This window comes from Chiloscyllium punctatum, chromosome 9 (assembly GCF_047496795.1).
Source record: "Chiloscyllium punctatum isolate Juve2018m chromosome 9, sChiPun1.3, whole genome shotgun sequence".
NCBI lineage: Eukaryota > Metazoa > Chordata > Chondrichthyes > Orectolobiformes > Hemiscylliidae > Chiloscyllium > Chiloscyllium punctatum.
This window is the reverse complement of record NC_092747.1, coordinates 110,935,744-110,958,001: the sequence shown is the minus strand read 5'-3', so window position 1 is coordinate 110,958,001 and position 22,258 is coordinate 110,935,744. Positions and strand designations below refer to the sequence as shown.

General features: G+C 40.3%; 1 protein-coding gene across 4 annotated transcripts in view; it reads left to right on the top strand.

Moving 5' to 3' along the window:
- Positions 1 to 22,258, top strand: part of tmtc4 (transmembrane O-mannosyltransferase targeting cadherins 4) — a 90,906-nt gene that overhangs the window by 28,031 nt on the left and 40,617 nt on the right. The window contains exons 15-18 of one of the 4 annotated variants that reach the window (XM_072578047.1): positions 1,321 to 1,435; positions 4,527 to 4,639; positions 9,570 to 9,639; positions 17,994 to 21,342. In XM_072578047.1, coding sequence (XP_072434148.1) covers positions 1,321 to 1,435; positions 4,527 to 4,639; positions 9,570 to 9,639; positions 17,994 to 18,142 — 447 coding nt within the window. In that variant the 3' untranslated portion in view covers positions 18,143 to 21,342. Of the gene's footprint in view, positions 1 to 1,320; positions 1,436 to 1,506; positions 3,655 to 4,526; positions 4,640 to 9,569; positions 9,640 to 17,993; positions 21,343 to 22,258 lie in introns of those variants that run through there. The other 3 variants (XM_072578045.1, XM_072578048.1, XM_072578046.1) reach the window with 3 other exon arrangements.

The following is a 22,258-nucleotide window of genomic DNA, read 5'->3' as shown; positions in this document are numbered from 1 at the left end:
TTTCGTATACTTTCCTTTATTGGTCAGAATTTTGAGTACAGGAGTTGGGAGGTCATGTTGCAGCTGTACGGGACATTGGTTAAGCCACTGTTGGAATATTGTGTGCAATTCTGGTCTCCTCCTTATCTGAAAGATGTTGTGAAACTTGAAAGGATTCAGGAAAGATTTACAAGGATGTTGCCAGGGTTGGAGGATCTGAGCTACAGAGAGCGGCTGAATAGGCTGGGGCTGTTTTCCCTGGAGCATTGGAGGCTGAGGGGTGACCTTATAGAGGTTTATAAAATTATGAGGGACATAGATAGGATAAATAGACAAAGTATTTTCCCTGGGGTCGGGGAGTCCAGAACTAGAGGGCACAGGTTTAGGGTGAGAGGGGAAAGATATAAAAGAGACCTGAGGGCAACTTTTTCACGCAGAGGGTGGTACATATATGGAATGTAGTGGAGGCTGGTACAATTGCACCATTTAAAAGGCATTTGGATGGATATATGAGTAGGAAGGGTTTTGGAGGGATACGGGCCAGGTGCTGGCAGGTGGGACTAGATTGGGCTGAGATGTCTGGTCGGCATGGACGGTTTGGACCGAAGGGTCTGTTTCCATGCTGTACATCTCTATGACTCTGTGACATCCTTAAAAGTGTTTCTGCTGTCCTTCTGGGAGTCTCTTGCCAAAACTGTGCTGTGAGTGGAGCAGTTGCTACAGGAGTCTGGTTTGAGGCATATGAATGACTTGGCATGTCCATCAGAGCATGATTTAGCACCTCAATGCTGGGCAGGTTGACTTGAAAGTGAAAGGTGTTGTTGAAGTATCTGGAAATACTAGGCCAATTGTGCTGCCTAATACAGGTAGACAGCCCTTTATCCAAAATCTGAAAAGCTCCAAAATCCGAAGGATTTTTTCATGAAGTTATTATCTCATTAACAAGGTTGTTTGCCGTGCAAACAGTGAACCCAACTCCACACCCACTCGACACATGTCACTCAGATGTGACATTGGCTGGGGTGGGGGGGTGGCCCAGCACTGGCAGGCCTCAAGTCTGTCTCAGGGCCCATAGTACTCACTGTGAGTCTGCTGTTCAGTAAGATTTTTTTTAAAATTTCACCGTTGAGCTGTCACTTATTCCAAAATTCAAAAAAATTCTGAATTCAGAAAACCAGTTGACCTCAAGTGTTTTGGATAAAGGGTTGTGTACCTGTACTAACGTCCGAGTGATAAATCCTCAGTGTATTCCAAAACCGTGAAGCTTTGTGCAAATGTCACCTTATTGATCGGTTTTATTTTTCTGCTGTTTTCAAATCTTTCATTTCCTTTTCCTTTTAGTATGCAGATCTGCACCGTACTTCAGAAGCTTTGAATGCATGGCGGAATGCTACTCTTCTCAAACCTAACCACAGCCTAGCTTGGAACAACTTGATCATATTACTTGATAATACAGGTAACAGGTTGTATTCTTCATTTGTATAATTGTGCTTATTCTCTTCATGGAAATTAGCTAGTTGAGTTTAAAGTAGCATCGATTATTTTGAGTTATGCAGTTCAGATGCTTTAAGTTTCAGGTAATTTCTTTTCTGTTTAGCTTTAATGGATGAAATTTCAAAGGTTACTTGTCTTTGTCCTTGGGATGTATTTTGACGCAGTTGTTGCAAACTAAGTTAATACTCCAAGTTGCGACCTTTATCAACCAGAATGACAAGGCCAACAGACATGGAATGCCCCATCTGCAAATCCCCCTCCAAGCCATACATCATCCTTACTTGGTAATATATTGCTGTTCCTTCACTGTCACTGGAATAAGACCCAAGAATGCCTTCCAAACTGCACTGTGGGTTACTAAGACCATGTTTACTGCAGCTCACCTCCTGAAGGCCAATGAAAGATGAGCAGTGAATGCTGGCCTATGATGCTACAACAGAGCATAAATTTGAAAAAAAACAATAATACATTTAGCACAGGCTAAGAATGTTGGCTACAGCTTTGTAATCTTGCCCAGTTCAATGCTACATTTAAATGGTGTGTCTTTTCATGACAGATTAAATAAAACTCAGACCGACAGACATTCACAAGCAAGGGTGATAGCTCGGTGCAACAGGGCAGAACAAAATACTTTACAAAAAGGACCTGCAAATGGCACTCTGAAATAACCGCTATGCTCGAATTACACTCTGCATCAACACTTTGTTGTACTTTGCATTCTTATCACCTTATAGAGTCATACAGCACGGAAACAAACCCTTCAGTCCAACCAGTCCATGCTGACTGTAATCCCAAACTAAACTATTCCCACCTGCTTGCTCTTGGCTCATATCCCTCCAAGCCTTTCCTGTATGTGTACTTATCCAAATGTTCTTTAAAAGCCGGAAGTGTACCTGCATCCACAATTTTTTCCGGCAGTTCATTTCGTACACAAACCACTCTGTTTTAAAAAAAACAAGGCGCCCCTTTAAATCTTTATTTTTCTCATCATAAAAATATACCCCCTAGTTTTGAACTCTCCCACTCTCGGGAAAAAGTCCTTGTCATTCACCTTATCTATGCCCCTCATGATTTTATAAACCTCACCACAGTCCTCCATCTCTTCTGCTCCAGTGAAGAAAGTCCCAGTTTTCCCAGTCTATTATTAAATCTCAAACCTTCCCTTCCCAGCTTTGTGCCAAATTCTATTTAAATGGTAAAGTTTCTTGGAATGGTTTACTGATTCATATTGCTGGGAAATTGCAAATTGTTTCAAGATAGGAATTTCGTTTGGCAGGGATGGAGTATTTATCACTGTTTACTTGGAATTTCGAGGGGTGCTTTTGTTGACAATAGCTGAAGAGCAAACCAGTGCATCCAATGGGAATCACAGTGTGGAGGCTGCAGCATTGTGAAGTGGGAAAATCTTAGGTCTTACAGCAGATGATCATAAGCCTGGAAGGTTTGCAACACAATTTCCATTGAGGTGCTTGAGGCATTTGTACAGAATCATTGCTCCAAGGGGATTAACAGAAAAGAATGAATTTGCATTTATGTAGTGTCTTTCACTAGGATGTTGTAAACATCAACAAAGTATTTTTGATGTCTGGTTACTGTTATAATGTAGGAAGTATGATGGCCAATTTGCGGACAGCAAATGCCCGTAAACGGCAGGGAGCTAATGGTGATGTTGCTTGAGGGATAATGCATAATTTGGAGCATTGCTGCTCTATCTGTTCCCAGTGTTTAGATCTTTGCCTACATCAGATGTACTGGAATATTAAGAAGACTTGTGGTTTCCACAATGCAGGCATATTGTTCTATTATAAAATGTAATGTAACACTTTTCACCCATTGTACCTGAAACAACTCTTTAAAAGAGTTACCAATTAACCCCTGTTCCCTTGCTCTTTCCCAAGAGCCCTATAATTTTTGTTCCTTTTCGGGGATATAGCCAAAATCCTTTTGAAGGTTATTATTGAATTTCTTTCTACTGCGGTTTCAGGAAGTACATTCCAACTCAACATTCCATTTGCTGCATAAAGTCAGTCCTCCTGTTCCCCTGGCGTTTTTTTTTGTTGCCAATTTCCTTGAGTCTGCATCCTTTAGTTACTGACTGTCTTGCTAGTGAAAATGGCTTCTCTTTGTTGATCAAGACACTTAATAACATTGAACACCACTTTGCAGGAAAGGCACCATCAGGTAAGCATAATATTTTTTTTAAAAGTTGAAATGGAGAAATAATATATTACCCAGTGAATTTACTAAAAACTGTTTTCAAGATGTACACTCTTAAGTTAATCAGTAATTTAATTTAGATGCTGTAAACTGCATGTAACTGTAAAGGGTGGAATTTCTGCTTTGGGTGCACTGAACAATCCAGACACAAATTCTTTCCCCCTGACATTTTCTCTCAAACCTATTTATATCTTGGTAAATGCAAAATCTCTCATGATCCAGCTCATTCAGGCAACATTTTTAAAATAATTTTAGATTTTAGTTTTGCTTTTGAAAATAGTCCTGGATATATTCTAGAGTGGTAACTTGATGCAGTTTGATTAAAATGTGTTTATCGCAAAAGAAAGTTAAGTATATAAAGTCCACCATCTGAATGTTATCTGATTTTAACTTGCTAAATTGACTTTTGAAAATTTTACAGAACCGTTTTCTAGTTAGATTGGATGTAGTAGGCAACTTCTTCTGTAAATTTCATAAAGCATTCATTCAAAATCTTTCCTAATGTTCCTTATAGATCAGCGCAAAAAGATCCAGTTTAGATTTTGGAGCCACCTCAAATGCCCACAATTGACAGAAACTTGTCCTGACAATGAATTCATCCTAAGGGCATGGCTGGATTTCATTTTTAATTCAGTGCTGATGATTGTAGAAGTTTGATTTGTATGGAAAATATTTAACTTTTAAAATTCTACAATTCTTTTCTGGAAGTTACACTGACTTTGAGTGAATTTCATTGCAAAGAAACCAGTGCAAGTGAGTGGAAACTCTACCATAGATGGAACTGCTCCAAATGACTGTTGTTTTAATATCTAAACCAGTGCTGTTTTACAAACTAGGTAACTTAGCACAAGCTGAAGCAGTTGGAAAAGAAGCCCTTAAGTTACTACCCAATGATCATACAATCATGTTTTCATTTGCAAATGTACTCGGTAAATTGAAAAAATACAAGGTGGGTTGTTACAAGTTGCGAACTTCGTACCGGTTTATGTTTTAAAGTATATCTAAGACCCACATAATTGTGTATGTAAAACGTAGTACTTTTTATTCTGTCTTCAAGTCATTAAGTAAGTGGAGCTATAGGAGAGAAAATCTTAAAATTCAGTCAAATAATCATGAACAAAATGATGTCTTGATTTTTCTTTTGCATAAAAATCACTCTTTGCACGCACAATTGGCGATAGCTGTCCAGCCAGGGACATTAAATCATTCGGTTGAGTGAAACGTGACTGGTGAGAAATGGGTCTCATTTTGAACATGATATGCTTTGGCTGAATGGGTGGCATGCTCACATCTGAGTTAGAAGGTTCTGGTTTCATACCCTACTCTGGAGTCAAAATCCAGATTGGCACTCCCAGTGTAATACTGTTCAAGTGCTGTAAGGTTAAAGAGACATCATTTCAGAAGGGCTGGCAACTTTTCCCCAGTGACCTGACCAATATTAACCCTCAACCGTTTGGTTGTTATCATATTGTTGTTGGTGGGATCTTCCTGTGTGTAAATTGGCTGCCAAGTTTCTGACATTATAACAATGCCTACACTTCAAAGGTACTAGCTTGTGTAATGAGAAACCAATGTCTATAAAATGACGGTGCACTTGGAAGCAGCGATCATAATACAATTGAATTTTAAATACATTTTCAACTAGAGAAGATTAGATCTGAACTTAATTTTAAACATTTAAAAGGACAGTTATGAAGACATGAAAGCAAAGCTAATTAAAGTGAAGCAAATTAGGAGTAGGTCAATAGAGATGCAATGTCCGACATTTAAGGGAATGTATAAAATGGGGAACATTTTAATTTTAAAAAGAAAAATTCCAAGGGGAGGAACCACTATCTGTAGTTAATTTTTTTTAAAAAAGTTTAAGATAGTAACAATTTTATTTTTGAAAAGTATAATTTCACAAAGGTGGATGGCAAATCAGAAGATTGGCCAGAATATAAAAACCAGCAAAGATTGACTAAAGTCAACAAGGATGGAAAAAAATGTAATAGAAGAGAAAACTAGCAAAAAAAAATGTAAAATCAGAAAGTAAGAGTTTCCATAGATAATGTCTTACAAAGTTAACAAAGTGAATTTGGCCCAATGGAAAGTAAGTCTTGGGAATTAATAATGGAAAATAAGGTAATGACCGATGAATGAATAGATAATTTGCATTGGTCTTCACGATAGAGGATGCAAGTAACATCCCAGAAATAGTTGTAAATCAGTAAATGGAGTAACTCAGGAAAGTTGCAATTACCAGAGAAATGATACTGAGTAAATTATTAGAACAATGCAGTGACATGTACTCTAATTCTGATGGACTTGATTCTAGGTTCTTTAAAAAAGTGACTAGTGAGATATTGATTCGTTGGTTTTAGTTTTCCAATATTCAGCTAAGGTTCCTCTCAATTGAAAAATAGCAAATATAGTTCTTTTGTTCAGGAGGTAGAAAGCGGGAAACAAAAAGCTTAACATCAGACAAAGATGAGGTATTAGAAACTATTATTAAGAACGTTATAGCAGGTATTTAGAATAATTCACAGTAACTAGGCAGAATCATCATAGTTTAATGAAATTGTGATTAACCAATTTCTTGGAGTTCTTAGAAATAACGTGCTGTGGATAAAGGGGTGTCAGTAGATAATTGATGTACTCCCATTCCCAGAAGACATTTCATAAGGTGTCCATCAAAGGTTATTGCAGAAAATAAAAGCTGATGGTGTAAGGGATAACATTTACATGGATTGAAGATTAACTACCTAGTGGGAAATGGAGATTAATCATAAATGTATCATTTTTCTGATTGGCAAGATGTGACAAGTGGTGTGCCGCAGGGATAAATGCTGTATTCTCAAAAGTTAATCCAATGACTATTATATTAACCTAATTGGATGAAATGATTGGAGATGGGTTGCTAAATTTGCTGGTGATGGCATAGATCAGTCAGGACAGAAGTTGTGAAGCAAATAAGAAAATCTTGATGTCCTAATGTACGAAATGCAAACTGTTAGATTGCAGGCACAGCAAGCAGTTAGGAAAGCTAATAGGCTGTTATTGTTTGTTGTGAGGAGAATTGAATACATAAGTACAGTTGGAATGTTTCAGTTTATTTATCAGTGACACAGGGCACTGATGGCACCATGTCACTGGTACACTTTACAGTATTGGCCGCCTTCATTTAAGGAAGGATGTAAATGCTTTCTAAGTAGTTCAGAGAAGGTTTACCAGACTAATGTTGAGGAGTGGCAGATGGAGTTTAATTTAGATAAATGGGAGGTGCTGCATTTTGGAAAGACCGATCAGAGCAGGACTTTACACTTAATGATAAGTTCCTGGGGAATGTTGCTGAACAAAGCGACCTTGGAGTGCAGGTTCAAAGTTCCTTGAAAAAGTGGAGTCTCAGATAGATAGGATAATGAAGAAGGCGTTTGGTATGCTATCCTTTATTGGTCAGTGCATTTAGTAAAGGAGTTGGGAGGTCATGTTATGGCTGGACAGGATGTTGGTTAGACCACATTTGGGATAACATGCATAGTTCTGGTCTCCCTGCTATAGGAAGGATGTTGTGAAATTTGAAAAAGTTCAGAAAAGATTTACAAGGATGTTGCCAACGTTGGAGGGTTTGAGCTAGAGGGAGAAGCTGAGTAGGCTAGTAGACAAGAAGGAGGCTGGAAGAACACAACAAGCCAAGCAGCATCAGGAGGTGGAGAAGTTAATGTTTCTGGTGTAACCTTTCTATTTTCCTGGAGCGAAAGAGGCTTAGGAGGTGACCTTTTATAAAGGCTTATAAAATCAGAGGAGCATACATAGGATGAATAGAAATGGTCTTGTCCCCAGGGTGGAGGAGGCCAAAACTAGAGGGCATAAGATTAAGGTGAGAGGGGAATGATTTAAAAGGGACCTAAGGGGCAACTTTTTCACGCAGAGGGTGGTGCATGTATGGAATGAGCTGCCAGAGGAAGTGATGGAGGCTGGTACAATTACAACATTTAAAAGGCATCTAAATGGATATATGAATAGGAAGGGTTTGGAGGGATATGGGCCAAGTGCTGACAGATGGGACTAGATTAATTTAGGATATCTGGTTGGCGTGGACAGATTAGACTGGTCCAGTCTGTTTCCATGCTATACAGCTCTATGACTTATAATGCCTGGACACTATGTTCTAGAAGGCAAAGCCAGATTCCTCAGACTAGTTAATTCAAATTTCGTGTGTGTTCAGGGACAGGAGGGTGTGGCTGCAAATGAGGTAAGTATGGGGACCGAGAGAGTCGCATTGAAGAGCCTCAATGTAGTTGCCCAACAATTGCAAAGTTCTTAGAAACTGTGCAGACAAGAATAAGAACTGCAGGAAGGATGAGCAAACTCACCACAACACTGTGCTACTGGGATGCATTCAAGCAGGGAGAGAAGTAGAAGGATGTGGTCGCACTAGGGTAATAGGTAGCATTCTCTGTAGCTATGATCGGGAGTCCTGAAGACAGTGTTGCCTGCTGGAATAAAGACATCTCTTCGATGTTGGAAATAAATTTGGTTTCGGGGAGGAGGGCATAATCACAGAATAAGGGATCATCCACTCAGGACAGAGATACGGAGGAATTCCTTCTGTTCATGAATCTGTGGAATGCTTTACCTCAGAGGGCTCTTGAGGCTGGGTCATTAAATATGTACAAGGGTAAAATAGACAGAGTTTTAATCAGTACAGGAATGAAAAGTTATGGGGAAAAGGCAGGAAAGTGAAGTTGAGAATTATCAAATCAGCTATGACTTGGTTTAATGTGAAGAAGTCTTGATGGCTTGAATAGCCTGCTCCTTTTATGGCCTTGTACCTGGAGAGGGTGGGTTGTCTTTTGAAGAAAAGTTGGATATATTAAGTTTATACTTGCAGGTGTTTAGTAACTAAGAGGCAACTTGGTCGTGACATACAAGATCTTGAGGAGGCTTAACAGAGGATGTGGAAAGGTAGAAACTGGAACCAGAATTTGCTGTTTAAAAATATGATTGCCTATTTGTAGAACATGAGAAATTCTTCTGAGGTTTGAGAGATTTTGGAACACTTTTTCCTCAAAAGGCCATGAAACCAGAATCTTTAAATATTTTGAAAGTTGAGGTAGGTAGATTCTTGAAAAGAAAGGGTTGAAAGGTTATTGGGATGGGGGGAATGTGGAATAATCAGATCAACACTGATCTTATTAACTGGTGGAGTTTGCTTAAGTGGCCATACATTTACATGTTTGCTCTTCATCGGCTTTAAAGCACAACCCTGTTTACTGTGGTCATGATAATTGTTGTATAAGTGTAATTTTATTATTTTAATTACTACCTTTTATGTTTTTATTAAACAGAATTAATGCTTTATAAATCAGAACCTGTTTCCAGGAATGTGATATCTTATATCCCACAACAACATGTGTGTCTGGAGGTACATTTACGAGGAACTAGCAGTGTTGTTTTCCATCATAATGTTGTTGAATGGTGAAGCAGACTTGAGGGGCTGAATGGTCTCCTGTTCCTGATTCTTATGTTTGGCTTGTTTGTGATGTCCCTAAGCTCTTCACAATTAATGAAGAGCTCTTGAATTGCAGTTACTGTTGTAGGAAGTAGGATCGCCGGTTTTGGTATCACAAGTTCCCACAAACAGCAATGTAAGAATTAACCACAACCTTCTGACTCAGAGATGCAGGCGACACTCAAGCTGACGATAATTAAAATCGCAAAATCAGATGCCAGATATTTAAGGAAGCAGCAAAATTGGCATATTGTCATGCTGTCACTTTATTCTTGATTAATTGTTTGATCAAGAATACTTATTCTGGTTTTTTTTGTTTATATTAATCATGTTAATGGTTTACTGACAAGCATATGTAAACTATAAACTACTTTTGTATGTACAGGAATCTGAAAATCTCTTTCTAAAAGCACTTCAGATTAATCCTACCATAGCAAGCTATCATGGAAATTTAGGTAGGTGTTATTTTGAAGCAACTAAAAATTTGAAAATATTTCAAACTATTTGCTGCTTTTAATAGTAGAGCTATATACCTTTCCCATCTTCCTGTTAAACCACTTTTTCCTGTTCGTACTTGTGACTAAATTTCTCAAACAGTCCTTGAAATTGCTGCAAAGGTAACCAAAATGCTAATTGTTATAGTAGGTCCGAATATTAATTCATACAGTTTCACATTTGGAAGTACAAGTTCCCTGAATGCAAATAGGTTTTAGAATGAAGATCTTACAATGTGTCCTGTGCAATGGTTAGTACCAAAATAGACCAATGTTGATTCCTTGAACCTATTTAAAAATCATGTGGAGGTCACAATTCTAATTTATGCCCAAATCCTGAACATACATGACTACTGTGCACAATGACCTCCGTTGTCCCCTGGTTTGGAAATCTGTCAATATTACAATTCACCACCTGATTTTTACATTTTCCACCCCCCCCCCCCCCTCCAATCCTCTGATCCTGACCTCTTGTGCACCCCTAATTTTCATTGTTTTACCATTAGTAGGTGTGCCTTCATGTATCTTGAGTCCAAGTTCTAGACCTTCCTCTTTAAATTTCTCCCTGTCTCCTTTTTTTTAAGATGATGCATAAAACCTATTTTTCTGATGAATCTGGTCACCTGCTCTGATATCTATTTATGTAACCCATTGTCAAATTTTGGTTAACCTCTCTGTTGTGAACTGGTTTAGGGTGTGCATTATAAAAGTGCTGTAGAAAGGCAGGTTCACAGTTGTTACAGTACAGGAGAAGCTCCTCTGCCTGATTATGCCTCTCCAATGAGGCATTTCACTTAATGCTATTGCTCTGCCTCCTTTCTATGTGTTTGCATGTTCTTCCTTTACAGATGATAGGTTCAATTGAAGCATTGAAAATGAATTATCTCCATCACACTCTCGGGCAGATTCTGCAAGACAATGCTTTTCCTTATGTCACCATTGCTTCTCTTGCTATTTACCCGAGATCTGTGCCCTCTGGTTCTCTATCCAGTCACCAAAAGGGATGTTTTTCCCTGTCTACTCTGTCCAAATTATTCATGATTTTAAATACCATGATTGAATATTTGCTCAACCCTTTCCACAAGGAAAACAGCCCTAATTTTTTCAATCAATCTGTGGAACTAAAATTCCTCATCCCTATAACCTTTCTCATGAATCTTTTCTGCTCTTTCTCCAATGCCTTCACATCCTTCCTCAAATGTTGCATCCAGGATTGGACACAATGTTCTAGTTGGTGCCAAACCCCTATTCCACCCAAGTTTAACTTAATTTCCTTGCTTTAGTATTCAGGGCCCCTCAAAGATCAGCAAGGTGGCCTTTGTGTGGAGCCACAGAAGATGGGGAAGATACTAAACGAGTATTTTGCATCAGTATTTACAGGGGAAAAGGATATGAAAGATATAGAAAGTAGCAAAATAGATGGTAACACCTTGCAAAATGTCCATATTACAGAGGAGGAAGTGCTCGATGTCTTGAAATGCATAAAGGTGAATAAATCCTCAGGACCTGATCAGGTGTGCCCTAGAACTCTGTGGGAAGCTAGAGAGGTGATTGCTGGACCTCTTGCTGAGATATTTGTCGCATCGATGGTCACAGCTGAGGTGCTGGAAGGCTGGAGATTGGCTAGCGTGGTGCCACTCTTTAAGAAGGGTAGTAAGGACAAACGAGGGAACTATAGACCAGAGAGCCTGACATCAGTGGTGGGCAAGTTGTTGAAGAGAATCCTGAGGGACAGGATATACATGTATTTGGAAAGGCAAGGACTGATTAGGGATAGTCAACATAGTTTGGGAAATCATGTCTCACAAACTTGATTGAGTTTTTTGAAGAAGTAACAAAGAAGATTGCTGAGGGCAGAGGGGTAGATGTGATCTATATGGACTTCGACAAGGCATTCGACAAGGTTCCCCACTGGAGACTGATTAGCAAGGTTAGATCTCACGGAATACAGGGAGAACTAGCCATTTGGATACAGAACTGGCTCAAAGGTAGAAGACAGAGGTGGTGGTTGAGGGTTGCTTTTCAGACTTGAGACCCTGTGACCAGTGGAGTGCCACAAGGATTGGTGCTGGGTCCTCTACTTTTTGTCAGTTACATAAGTGATTTGGATGCGAGCGTAAGCAGTACAGTTAGTAAGTTTGCAGATGACACCAAAATTGGAGGTGTAGTGGACAGCGAAGAAGGTTACCTCAGATTACAACAGGATCTTGATCAGATGGGCCAATGGGCTGAGAAGCAGCAGATGGAGTTTAATTCAGATAAATGCAAGGCGCTGCATTTTGGGAAAGCAAATCTTAGCAGGACTTATACACTTAGTTGTAAGGTCCAACAGAGTGTTGCTGAACAAAGAAACCTTGGAGTGCAGATTCATAGCTCCTTGAAAGTGGAGTCATAGGTAGACAGGATAGTGAAGAAGGTGTTTGGTATGCTTTCCTTTATTGGTCAGAATTTTGAGTACAGGAATTGGGAGGTCATGTTGTGGCTGTACAGGACATTGGTTAGGCCACTGTTGGAATATTGCGTGCAATTCTGGTCTCCTTCTTATCAGAAAGATGTTGTGAAACTTGAAAGGGTTCAGAAAAGATTTACAAGGATGTTGCCAGGGTTGGAGGATCTGAGTTACAGGGAGAGGCTGAACAGGCTGGGGCTGTTTTCCCTGGAGCGTCGGAGGCTGAGGGGTGACCTTATAGAGGTTTACAAAATTATGAGGGGCATGGATAGGGGTTTTGGGAGTCCAGAACTAGAGGGCATAGGTTTAGGGTGAGAGGGGAAAGATATAAAAGGACTTAAGGGGCAACCTTTTCACGCAGAGGGTGGTGCGTGTATGGAAGTAGTGGAGGCTGGTACAATTGCAACATTTAAGAGGCATTCGGATGGGTATATGAATAGGAAGGGTTTGGAGGGATATGGGCCAGGTGCTGGCAGGTGGGACTAGATTGGGTTGGGACAGAGGTGGGGCACCTTTTCATATTGGAAGACCACATTATGTTAGTTGTAATCTAATGAAGCTGCATCCAAGAAACTTCAATTATATATTCTTCAAAATTCACATTTTTAAAATTGTGGAGGTCAGTCTATGAGGATTATTTCGTTGAATTTTCTTTTACTCTCTGGTATTTTCAATACAGTCATTTTAAGATTAAAATAAAAATAATAAAGGATGAAAAAAACATATTAATAAAAAATAAAAGATTTGTTCTGCAAAATTTGGATTAATTCAAAAGGCCACACACAATCGTCTAGCAGGCTGCAGCTTCCCCACCCCTGGGTTGGGATATCTGGTCGGCATGGACAGGTTGGACTGAAGGGTCTGTTTCCATGTTGTACACCTCTATGACTCTGAGTAAAGGCCAGGATGCCTAATGCTTTATTAACTGCCCTTCAATCTGTCCTGCAGATTTATTTCTACATACACATAGGTCCTTGCAATTTCTTTAGTATTCTGCATTTTGTTGTATAGTATCTCACAGCATTCTTCCTACCAAAACAAGTCATTGCACAACACCATACGCTTTAAAAGCATCCATTTCCCATGCTGTTACAAAATAATATTGTCAAAGATGAGCAGATGATTATGCTGTCTAATCGAACTCAGTTGATATATGAAGGCAATTATGGTATTTCCATTAATTGAAACCTCAAGTATGTACTGTAGTGTGATTGAGCAACAACTCTCATTAATATTAAACAGCTATGATTGGATCTTTTTAAGGTCTTCCCTTGAGGGCCATTTCTTAATTTTGAGGATGCTTTTTGGTTTGCGAGCCAATATTGGATGTAAGTTTGCTCACTGGAACATGGCATTCCAATCAGAACTCTATCAACAAACACATTGATTTGGATTCCATTTACCAACTCCTGAGGAAAAAAAACAGGAAATGACATCATCAACCCAAGGAAACCTAAACACATAAATAAAAAGCAGGCCATACCCCCAGTGCTTCACTGGCAGCTCACTGATGATGTTATCTCTTATGGTGACAAGACTTCAGTAAACAAACCTTCCAACTCAGCGAGCAAACTTACATCCAGAACCTCAACCTGAGCTACAAATCTTCTCAAAACCTGGAGAAAGAATTGCAAGAATTCTTCAATATCCTCAATAATTATCAATTCCAATAAACTTAAAATCACAGTACACAAGGAAAGCATTAATTTTCTGATTACTACATGATTTAAACTGGCACCAGACAACAGGCTTAAATTAGTACAAGATCTTTTCTTCAAATAAATACAGTACATCATTTTTATAGTATATAAGATACAATTTAAATATAAGACATGCTTCTGTGCACCAAGAGCCTTCATCCTTAAATTACTTTCACAAACTGGTGATGCTTCTATTGCACTTTTACAAAGCTGAAATATTTTCAACAAGCACTAATATATAATTGCACTCTAATTTTTACTGTATCTCACTTAAATTTAAGACTTGACACTGTGTACATTGCAATATTATTCACTACAACTTCCCCACTGAGTAGCTCATGAGTGCATCCAACTTTTCGTGAAAGATACAGCATTCATTTGCAAGTGATTCATTACCTCAGTGGTTTTAAATTTTCCTGGCTATTAATTTGCTGAATGCTCCTTTATTGACCGGTTTGGAACTACTATCGTTTTTTACAGCCTCTTTCTCTGTCATGCTCTCCTTGAAGCCATCCTCTGGTTTCCGTTGAGGTCTTTGTTCTCTGTCTTCCCCATCTCTCTCTACAGCCTTGCAGCCCCAGACGTCCCCCAACTCCTTTGTGGTACTCCCCTGCTATCCCAGTCTCCCCCAGAGCCCTTGCAGCCACCTTTTCCCTGATTGGTCACCCCTGTCTTAAATATCTCAGGGTGACTTGGGACTTTCGGGGTAGATTCACTCTTCATCCAAAATGTTATTTTGAACATTGGCGTAGATATATTAAGTATACTATAAAAATCTCTTTATGTTTACCCAGTAACTTTCCTTAAGATTAATCTTGTGTGACTCGTACTGAATCATAAACACATAGGAAGCCAATTAGTCCATCATGCCGATGCCAACTCTTTGAAAGAGCTATCCCACTTTCTCACACACACCCTTGCTTTCTCCCTACAGCCCTGCGGAGTGTTTTGCCTTTCTAACTAGCCAATTTCTTTCTGCTCTTTTTTTTTAGGCAGTGAATTTCAGACCATAACGATTCTGAAATAAAATCCATCATACTCCCTTGAATGTTTCACCATATGCGCTAAATTTGTGCCATCTGATTACTGGCGCATCTAATAGAAAAATAATTTCTCCTTGATTGCTATCTAAACTCTTTATACTCCTGAACAATTGTATAAAACCTCCGGATTACTGCGGCTGCTGGAATCTGAAACCAAAAGAGAAAATGCTGGAAAATCTCAGCAGGTCTGGCAACATCTGTAAGGAGAGGAAAGAGCTGAAGTTTCGAGTCTAACTGACCCTTTGTCAAAGCTAAAAAAAGGAGAAATAGGGAGTTATTTATACTAGGCGGAGAGAAGGGGAGTCATGGCTCCAGAAGCAAAGGCAGCAATAAAGAGGTGATAATGACAGTGCATAGAGAGATTATAGGGAGATTAGGAGCTGTAAATGACCAAACTGAAGCCAGTGCTATGTAACAAAAGAGGTGGGGGATGGGTGAAGCAGAGGCAAAATGGAAAACAGGGGAGAAGGGTAACAAAGGGAGAAGAGGAAAAAAAAGGTGATGAGAGAGTGGGGAGCGAGAGAAAGAGAGACAATCAAGAAATAAGAGGTACACAACAGTGAAAACAAAATTTAAAAAAGGTAAATAAAATAAATGAAATAAAATTACAGAGCAGAATGAAAACAGAGGGGTCAAGATGGGATAATCATCTGAAGTTGTTGAATTCAGTGTTGAGACCGGCAGGATGTAATGCACCTAATCAGAAGATGAGATGCTGTTCCTCCAGTTTGCGTTGAGCTTCACTGGAACATTGCAGCAGGCCAAGGACAGACATGTGGGTATGGGAGCAGGATTGTGTGTTGAAGTGGCAAGCCACAGGAAGGTCCGGGACTTGATTGCGTACAGACCGAAGGTGCTCAGCAAAGCGATCACCCAGTCGGCGTTTTGCCTCTCTGAACAAGAGGAGACCACATTGGGAGCAACGAATACAATAGACCAAATTGAAAGAGGTACAAGTGAAACGCTGCTTAATCTGAAATGAGTGTCTGGGGCCTTGGATGGTGAGCATGGAAGAGGTAAAGGGGCAGGTGTTGCACCTTCTGCGATTGAATGGGAATGTGCCGTGTGTGATGGGAGAAGTGTTAGGTATGATGAAGGAGTGGACTAGGTTGTCCCAGAGGGAACGATCTTTGCGGAATGCAGACGGGAGGGAAGGGAAGATGTGTTTAGTGGTGGCCTCGTGTTGGAGTTAGTGAAAATGGCAGAGGATTATTCTTTGCATGTGAAGGCTAGTGGGGTGAAAGGTGAGAACAAGAGGGACCCTATCCTTGTTCTGGGAGGGGACGGAGGGGGTGAGGGTCGTGGCGCAGGAGATGGACCGCATGCTGTCAAGAGCCCTGTCAACAACTGTGGGTGGGAAGCCACGGTTGGAGAAGAAGGAGCACATATTAAACGCACCACTTTGGAAAGTGGCCTCATCAGAACAAATGTGGCAGAGGCGAAGGAGCTGAGAGAAAGGGATAGAGTCCTTCAGGACGTAGGGTGAGAAGAGCTATAGTCCAGATAGCTGTGGGAGTCAGTGGGCTTGTAATGGATACTAGTGGATAGACTATTGCCGGAAATGGAGACCGAAAGGTCAAGGAAAGGAACACAAGTGTCAGAGATGGACCAGGTGAAGGTGATGGAGGGATGGAAACTGGAAGCGAAGTTTATGATTTTTTCCAGGTCAGGACGAGAGCATGAAGCCGCACCGAAATAGTCATCGATGTACCGATAAAGCAGGACCCGGGTAGGCCTGGAACAAGAAATGTTCCACATACCCCATGAAAAGGCAGGCATAGCTAGGACCCATGCGAGTACCCATTGCTTCACCTTTTGATTTGGAGAAAATGGGATGAGTTGAAGGAGAAGTTGTTGAGAGAGAGTACATGTTCAGCCAGGCGGAGGAGAGTGGTGGTGGAAGGAAATTGTTCGGGCCTCTGTTCGAGAAAGAAGCGAAGAGCTTTCAAGCCGTCTTGGTGTGGGATGGAGGTGTAAAGAGATTGCACATCCATGGTGAAGAGAAGGTGGTTAGGGCCTGCAAATTGAAAGCATTCCGCAGAGATCGTTCCCTCTGGGACAACTTAGTCCACTCCTTCATCACACCTAACACCTCTCCCATCACACACAGCACATTCCCATTCAATCGCAGAAGGTGCAACACCTGCCCCTTTACCTCCTCCATGCTCACCATCCAAGGCCCCAGACACTCATTTCAGATTAAGCAGTGTTTCACTTGTATCTCTTTCAATTTGGTCTATTGCATTCGTTGCTCCCAATGTGGTCTCCTCTATATCGGAGAGATAAAATGCCGACTGGGTGATCGCTTTGCTGAGCACCTTCGGTCTGTACACAATCAGGTCCTGGACCTTCCCGTGGCTTGCCACTTCAACACACAATCCTGCTCCTATACCCACATGTCTGTCCTTGGCCTGCTGCAATGTTCCAGTGAAGCTCAACGCAAACTGGAGGAACAGCATCTCATCTTCTGATTAGGCATGTTACAGCCTGCCGGTCTCAACACTGAATTCAACAACTTCAGATGATTATCCCATCTTGACCCCTCTGTTTTCATTCTGCTCCGTAACTTTATTTCGTTTATTTTATTTACATTTTTTTTTCAATGTTCTGTACTTCTTATTTCTTGATTGTCTCTTTCTCTCGCTCCCCACTCTCTCATCACCTTTTTCCTCTCCTCTTTCCCCTTTGCTATCCTTCTTCCATGTTTTCCTTTTTGCCTCTGCTTCACCCATCCCCCACCTATTTTGTTACATAGCACTGGCTTCAGCCTTGGTCATTCACAGCTCCTAATCTCTCTATGCACTGTCATTATCACCTCTTTATTGCTACCTTTGCTTCTGGAGCCATGACTCACCTTCTCTCAGCCTAGTATAAATAACTCCCTATTACTCCCTTTTTTTTAGCTTTGACAAAGGGTCAATTAGACTCGAAACATCAGCTCTCTTCTCTCCTTACAGATGTTGCCAGACCTGCTGAGATTTTCCAGCATTTTCTCTTTTGGTTTGTATTAAACCTTCCTTTATTGTTCCCATAGCTTCTGCAATCAATTTATAGTTCTCTATTCTAGGACACGAGATAATCTTCAGCCATTGCTTGGATAACAAGTTTGTCATTCTCCTGCAGCTGTCCTTTACCATCGCTGGGGGAGACTCGATCTAGCCAATAAACAATACAAGCTCGCTCTGAAGCTCGATCCAACCTCTCCGGGCATTATGGAGAACTACAACTTGCTGAAGAAAAAACTTGACCAAGTGAGGAAAGGCCAGCAGTGAAGGAGAAGTTTGAAAGATAACTGAACTTACAGGATCTCTCCATTAGAGAATGGTTAACTCCAACACCATTTGAAATGAATTTGTGCAAAAATCTCAGCACAAGCCACTTGTACATCATGTTTGTACTGGGAAAGTGCTCATTCCATTTTGACTATTTCCCTGTATAATGCCAACTTCAACAGTTCACAGAATTCTGTCTTAAATGTTACAACAGAGTCAGCTCTTGTAACCATTTGCACTAGTACACGGTCTTGAAAAATCTAATCCAATTTAGGGCAGCTTGGTGGCTCAGTGGTTAGCACTGCTGCCTCACAGCGCCAGAGACCCAGGTTCGATTCCAGCCTCTAGCAACTATCTGTGTGCACATTCTCCCCATGTCTGCGTGGGTTTCCTCCGGGTGCTCCGGTTTCCTCCCACAGTCCAAAGATGTGCAGGTCAGGTGAATTGGTCATGCTAAATTGCCCATAGTGTTCAGGGATATGTAGGCTGGGTGCATTAGTCAGGGGTAAATATAGGGTAAGGGAATCGGTCTGGGTGGGTTACTCTTCGGAGGGTCGGTATGGACCTGTTGGGCCGAAGGGCCTGCTTCCACACTGTGTAGGGATTCGAATTCTAATTCCAAATATGATATCAGTTCCAACACTTGTAGAGCCTATTATGATCCCAACTGACACTACTACTGAATAATCAGATTCCAGAATGAATTCTGACTTTGATAATTTCTTTTTCAGATGGTGGTCATTCACTGAAACATAACCACAGAAGGCTGCAGATTTTGTTTTAACAATAAAACAAGTTAATTACATAAGTAAATAAAACTAAAATAGACCAAACCAAGCTAATTAAATATAAGTTTGAAAGATTTTGAAACAAATGTAAAAGCAAAATTCAATCCACTCTCCAATACTTTACAGTTAATCCAAATAAAGATAAACTTCACTTTTTAAAAATCAAATCTGTAGGTTTTACTTTACTGTTTTTCTCAGTTCCAGTCCTGTGAGCTACAAAGCCTTTTCCTTAAAATCTCACATCACTTTGGACTTCCTCAGCTTTGAATAACTAGTGGTCTGGAAGTTTTATAAGTTAAACTCTTGCACTCAGGTACCATATTCAATTAATTGGCTTTAACAATTGCATTTTCTAAGTGACACTGTACTTGCATCTGACTCCAGTCAAATCTCCTTGAACTTCCCAAATGCTTTTTAACTAGAAAAATGTTGCTTCTGCTAAGCTATGTTTGTTTTTTGTGGTCTCTGGTCATAACCCTCCACTGTATAAACAAACTTCCATTAACACTCCAGGAGGCACAGACTGAATTGAAGCTTTGGTTCTAGAAAGACTGTCCCAGTTAATTTTTAAATCCACTCACAAAAATAGACCAACACCCATATGCCACTAGTTTGAAATCCAAGCTCATATTTTAAAAAAAACCTATATGTTTCATACTTCTCATTGTCAGAATCAGATAATAAGCATTTAGATCCAGTATCACAAGCAGTAGAATGCTATTTGTTTGGACCCAGATGTGCAAGGGATAAAATACACAGATACATAGAGTCATAGAGATGTACAGCATGGAAACAGACCTTTGGTCCAACCCATCCATGCTGACCAGATATCCCAACCCAATCTAGTTCCACCTGTCAGCACCTGGCCCATATCCCTCCAAACCCTTCCTATTCATATGAGCTATTTAAAAGAATGAAATGTCTCATTCCAACATACAAAATTCTCACAGGATAGCTGTAGGAAAAGTATTGGCCCTAGTTGGGGGCAGAGTGGGGGTGGCTGATCGAGGTTGGTATATTACTAACTTTCTTTGTTCAAAAGGTGGTATATCTTTAGAATTCCCAATGCCAGGGGGCGATGCTGATTCAGCATTGAGAAGATTGGAGACTGAGATTGAAGGATTTCTATGTATTAAAGTGTCAAGAGGAACAGTGCAGGAAAATGGTTTTGACATAGAGTTTTCACCTTGATCTCATTGAATAACAGAGCAGTCTCAAAGGACTGAACGGCTTATACCTGCTCCTGATCCTCATGGTTTTGTTCAGATCCTTAACCCTTGGGATATCTGGTCGACATGGACGGGTTAGATCGAAGAGTCTGTTTCTGTGCTGTACATTTCTACGACTCTAATCTGTCTTTCAGCTGAATCATGATGGATTTGTACTTTATTCACCCATGTTAGTTTGTGATCCTTAACACCCTCATCAAAAAAAAATCTGGCAGTCTCCATTTTTAAACCTACAACTGACCCCAGGGTCTCAAAACGTGCCGCTGGAAAAAGCACAGCAGGTCAGCATCCAATGAATGGGAGAAATGACTTTTCAGGCATTAGTCCTTCATTCCTGACGAAAGGCTTATGCCCATAATGTCGAGTATCCTGCTGCCCGGATGCTGCCTGAATTGCTGTGCTTTTTCCAGCGCCACGCTTTTTGACTCTAACTCTCCAGCATCTGCAGTCCTCACTTTCTCCTACTTAAAACTGACCCCAACCTCAAATGTTTTTTGAGGTAGAGTGCTGCTGGTTTCTACTCCTGAGTGAAGGCATCTTTCTTGAATGGCCTGGCTTTAATTTTAAGGGTCTATTGTCACCCACAGGAAAGAAAAAGGTCCCCCCTTTCTCTCTGCTCTACAGATTTCTTCACTTATCTTAAACATATCCATTACACCATTCCTTAATCTTGTAAATTAACTTCTAGGTCCATGCAAAATTCCTCATAATTTGATCCTTTTAGTCATTCTGGTGAATCAATGCTGCACACCCTCCAAGGGCCAGTATATCAGTTCTGAAGTGCAGTGTCCTGAACAGATTGTCATGTTCTAATTGAATCTGGCCAAAGCTTTATACAACTGTCATATTGTATTCCAGATTTGAGATTAATGGCCAGTGTTCCATTGATTTTGTTTTTGTTGCATCTGTACACTAGTATTTTATGATTTCTATCCTTGGGCCCCCAAATCTCTCTGTTCCTTCACAGTTCTTGGTTTCTTAATATAGAGAAAACACTCTGGCCAATTTTACTTTGGGCCCAATTTGGACAACAGGACTGAGTAGGGAGTAACTGAGTTCTGTTCAGTCTCCCCAGTTTGAAAAGCTTCTTGTGTGATCATTGACCAGAGATGTAGAGAAATCAAAGCATGACCCATCTGCAAGTGAATGACACTGAATGAAAATATTAAAACTTTTCAATTTATATTGAAGTGTTTTGCATTGTTTCTAAATGTGCCTTTATTTTGGATCACCTTGGGAATTGTCAAAATTGGAGCGAATATTTAAGCAGTGAGTTTATATTGAAGCTTAATTGTCCAATGGGATTCATCAGTGGCATATTTTGAATTGTACATATTAAAATATGCTTTTACATTGAACTATTTTAGTACGTTAAATATTTATCATGTGATCATTTTTAAGACTCAAGGTTTGTGTAAAGATTTGTAGCTCAGGTGCCAGTTGTCTGTAGAGGTGTCCTTCCCTTCACAGGTCAGGAGTGCTGCAGTGTGTTGTCGTCCTTTTGAACAGAGTCCTGATGCAGCTTCGCTTGTGTGCGTTTGGGTGGTGGCTGTATAGTTCAGGACCTGGTTGGTGTGTGTGGCTTTTCTGTACACTCTTGTGGTGCATTCACTGTTCTGTGTTCTTTCTAACATCACGTCCAGGAATGGGAGTTGATTGTTGGTTTCCTCCTCTCTTGTAAATCTGATCCCTGCCAGCATGCTGTTGATAATCCGGTATATGTTCTCGATTTCTGTTCTGTTAATGATAACAAAAGTGTTATCCACCAATCTGATCCAGAGTTTGGGTTGGATTTGTGGAAGGGTTGTTTGTATCACTGCTTCTGCTATGAGCCCAGAGATGGGTGAGCCCACAAGTGTCCCATTGATCTGTTCATATATTTGCTTGTTGAATGTGAAGTGTGTCGTCAAGCATAGGTCTAATAGTTTGAGTATACAAACTATTGTCGTATTGTCTGTTTTGCCTGTCCAGGAGTTTGGCCATTGTCTCTCTGGTCAGAGTTTTATCAATTGAGGTGAAGAGTACGGTTACATCAAATGAGAGAATTGTTTCATCCTTGTCTATGTTTATGTTCTTGATGTTGTCTAGAAATTCTTGTG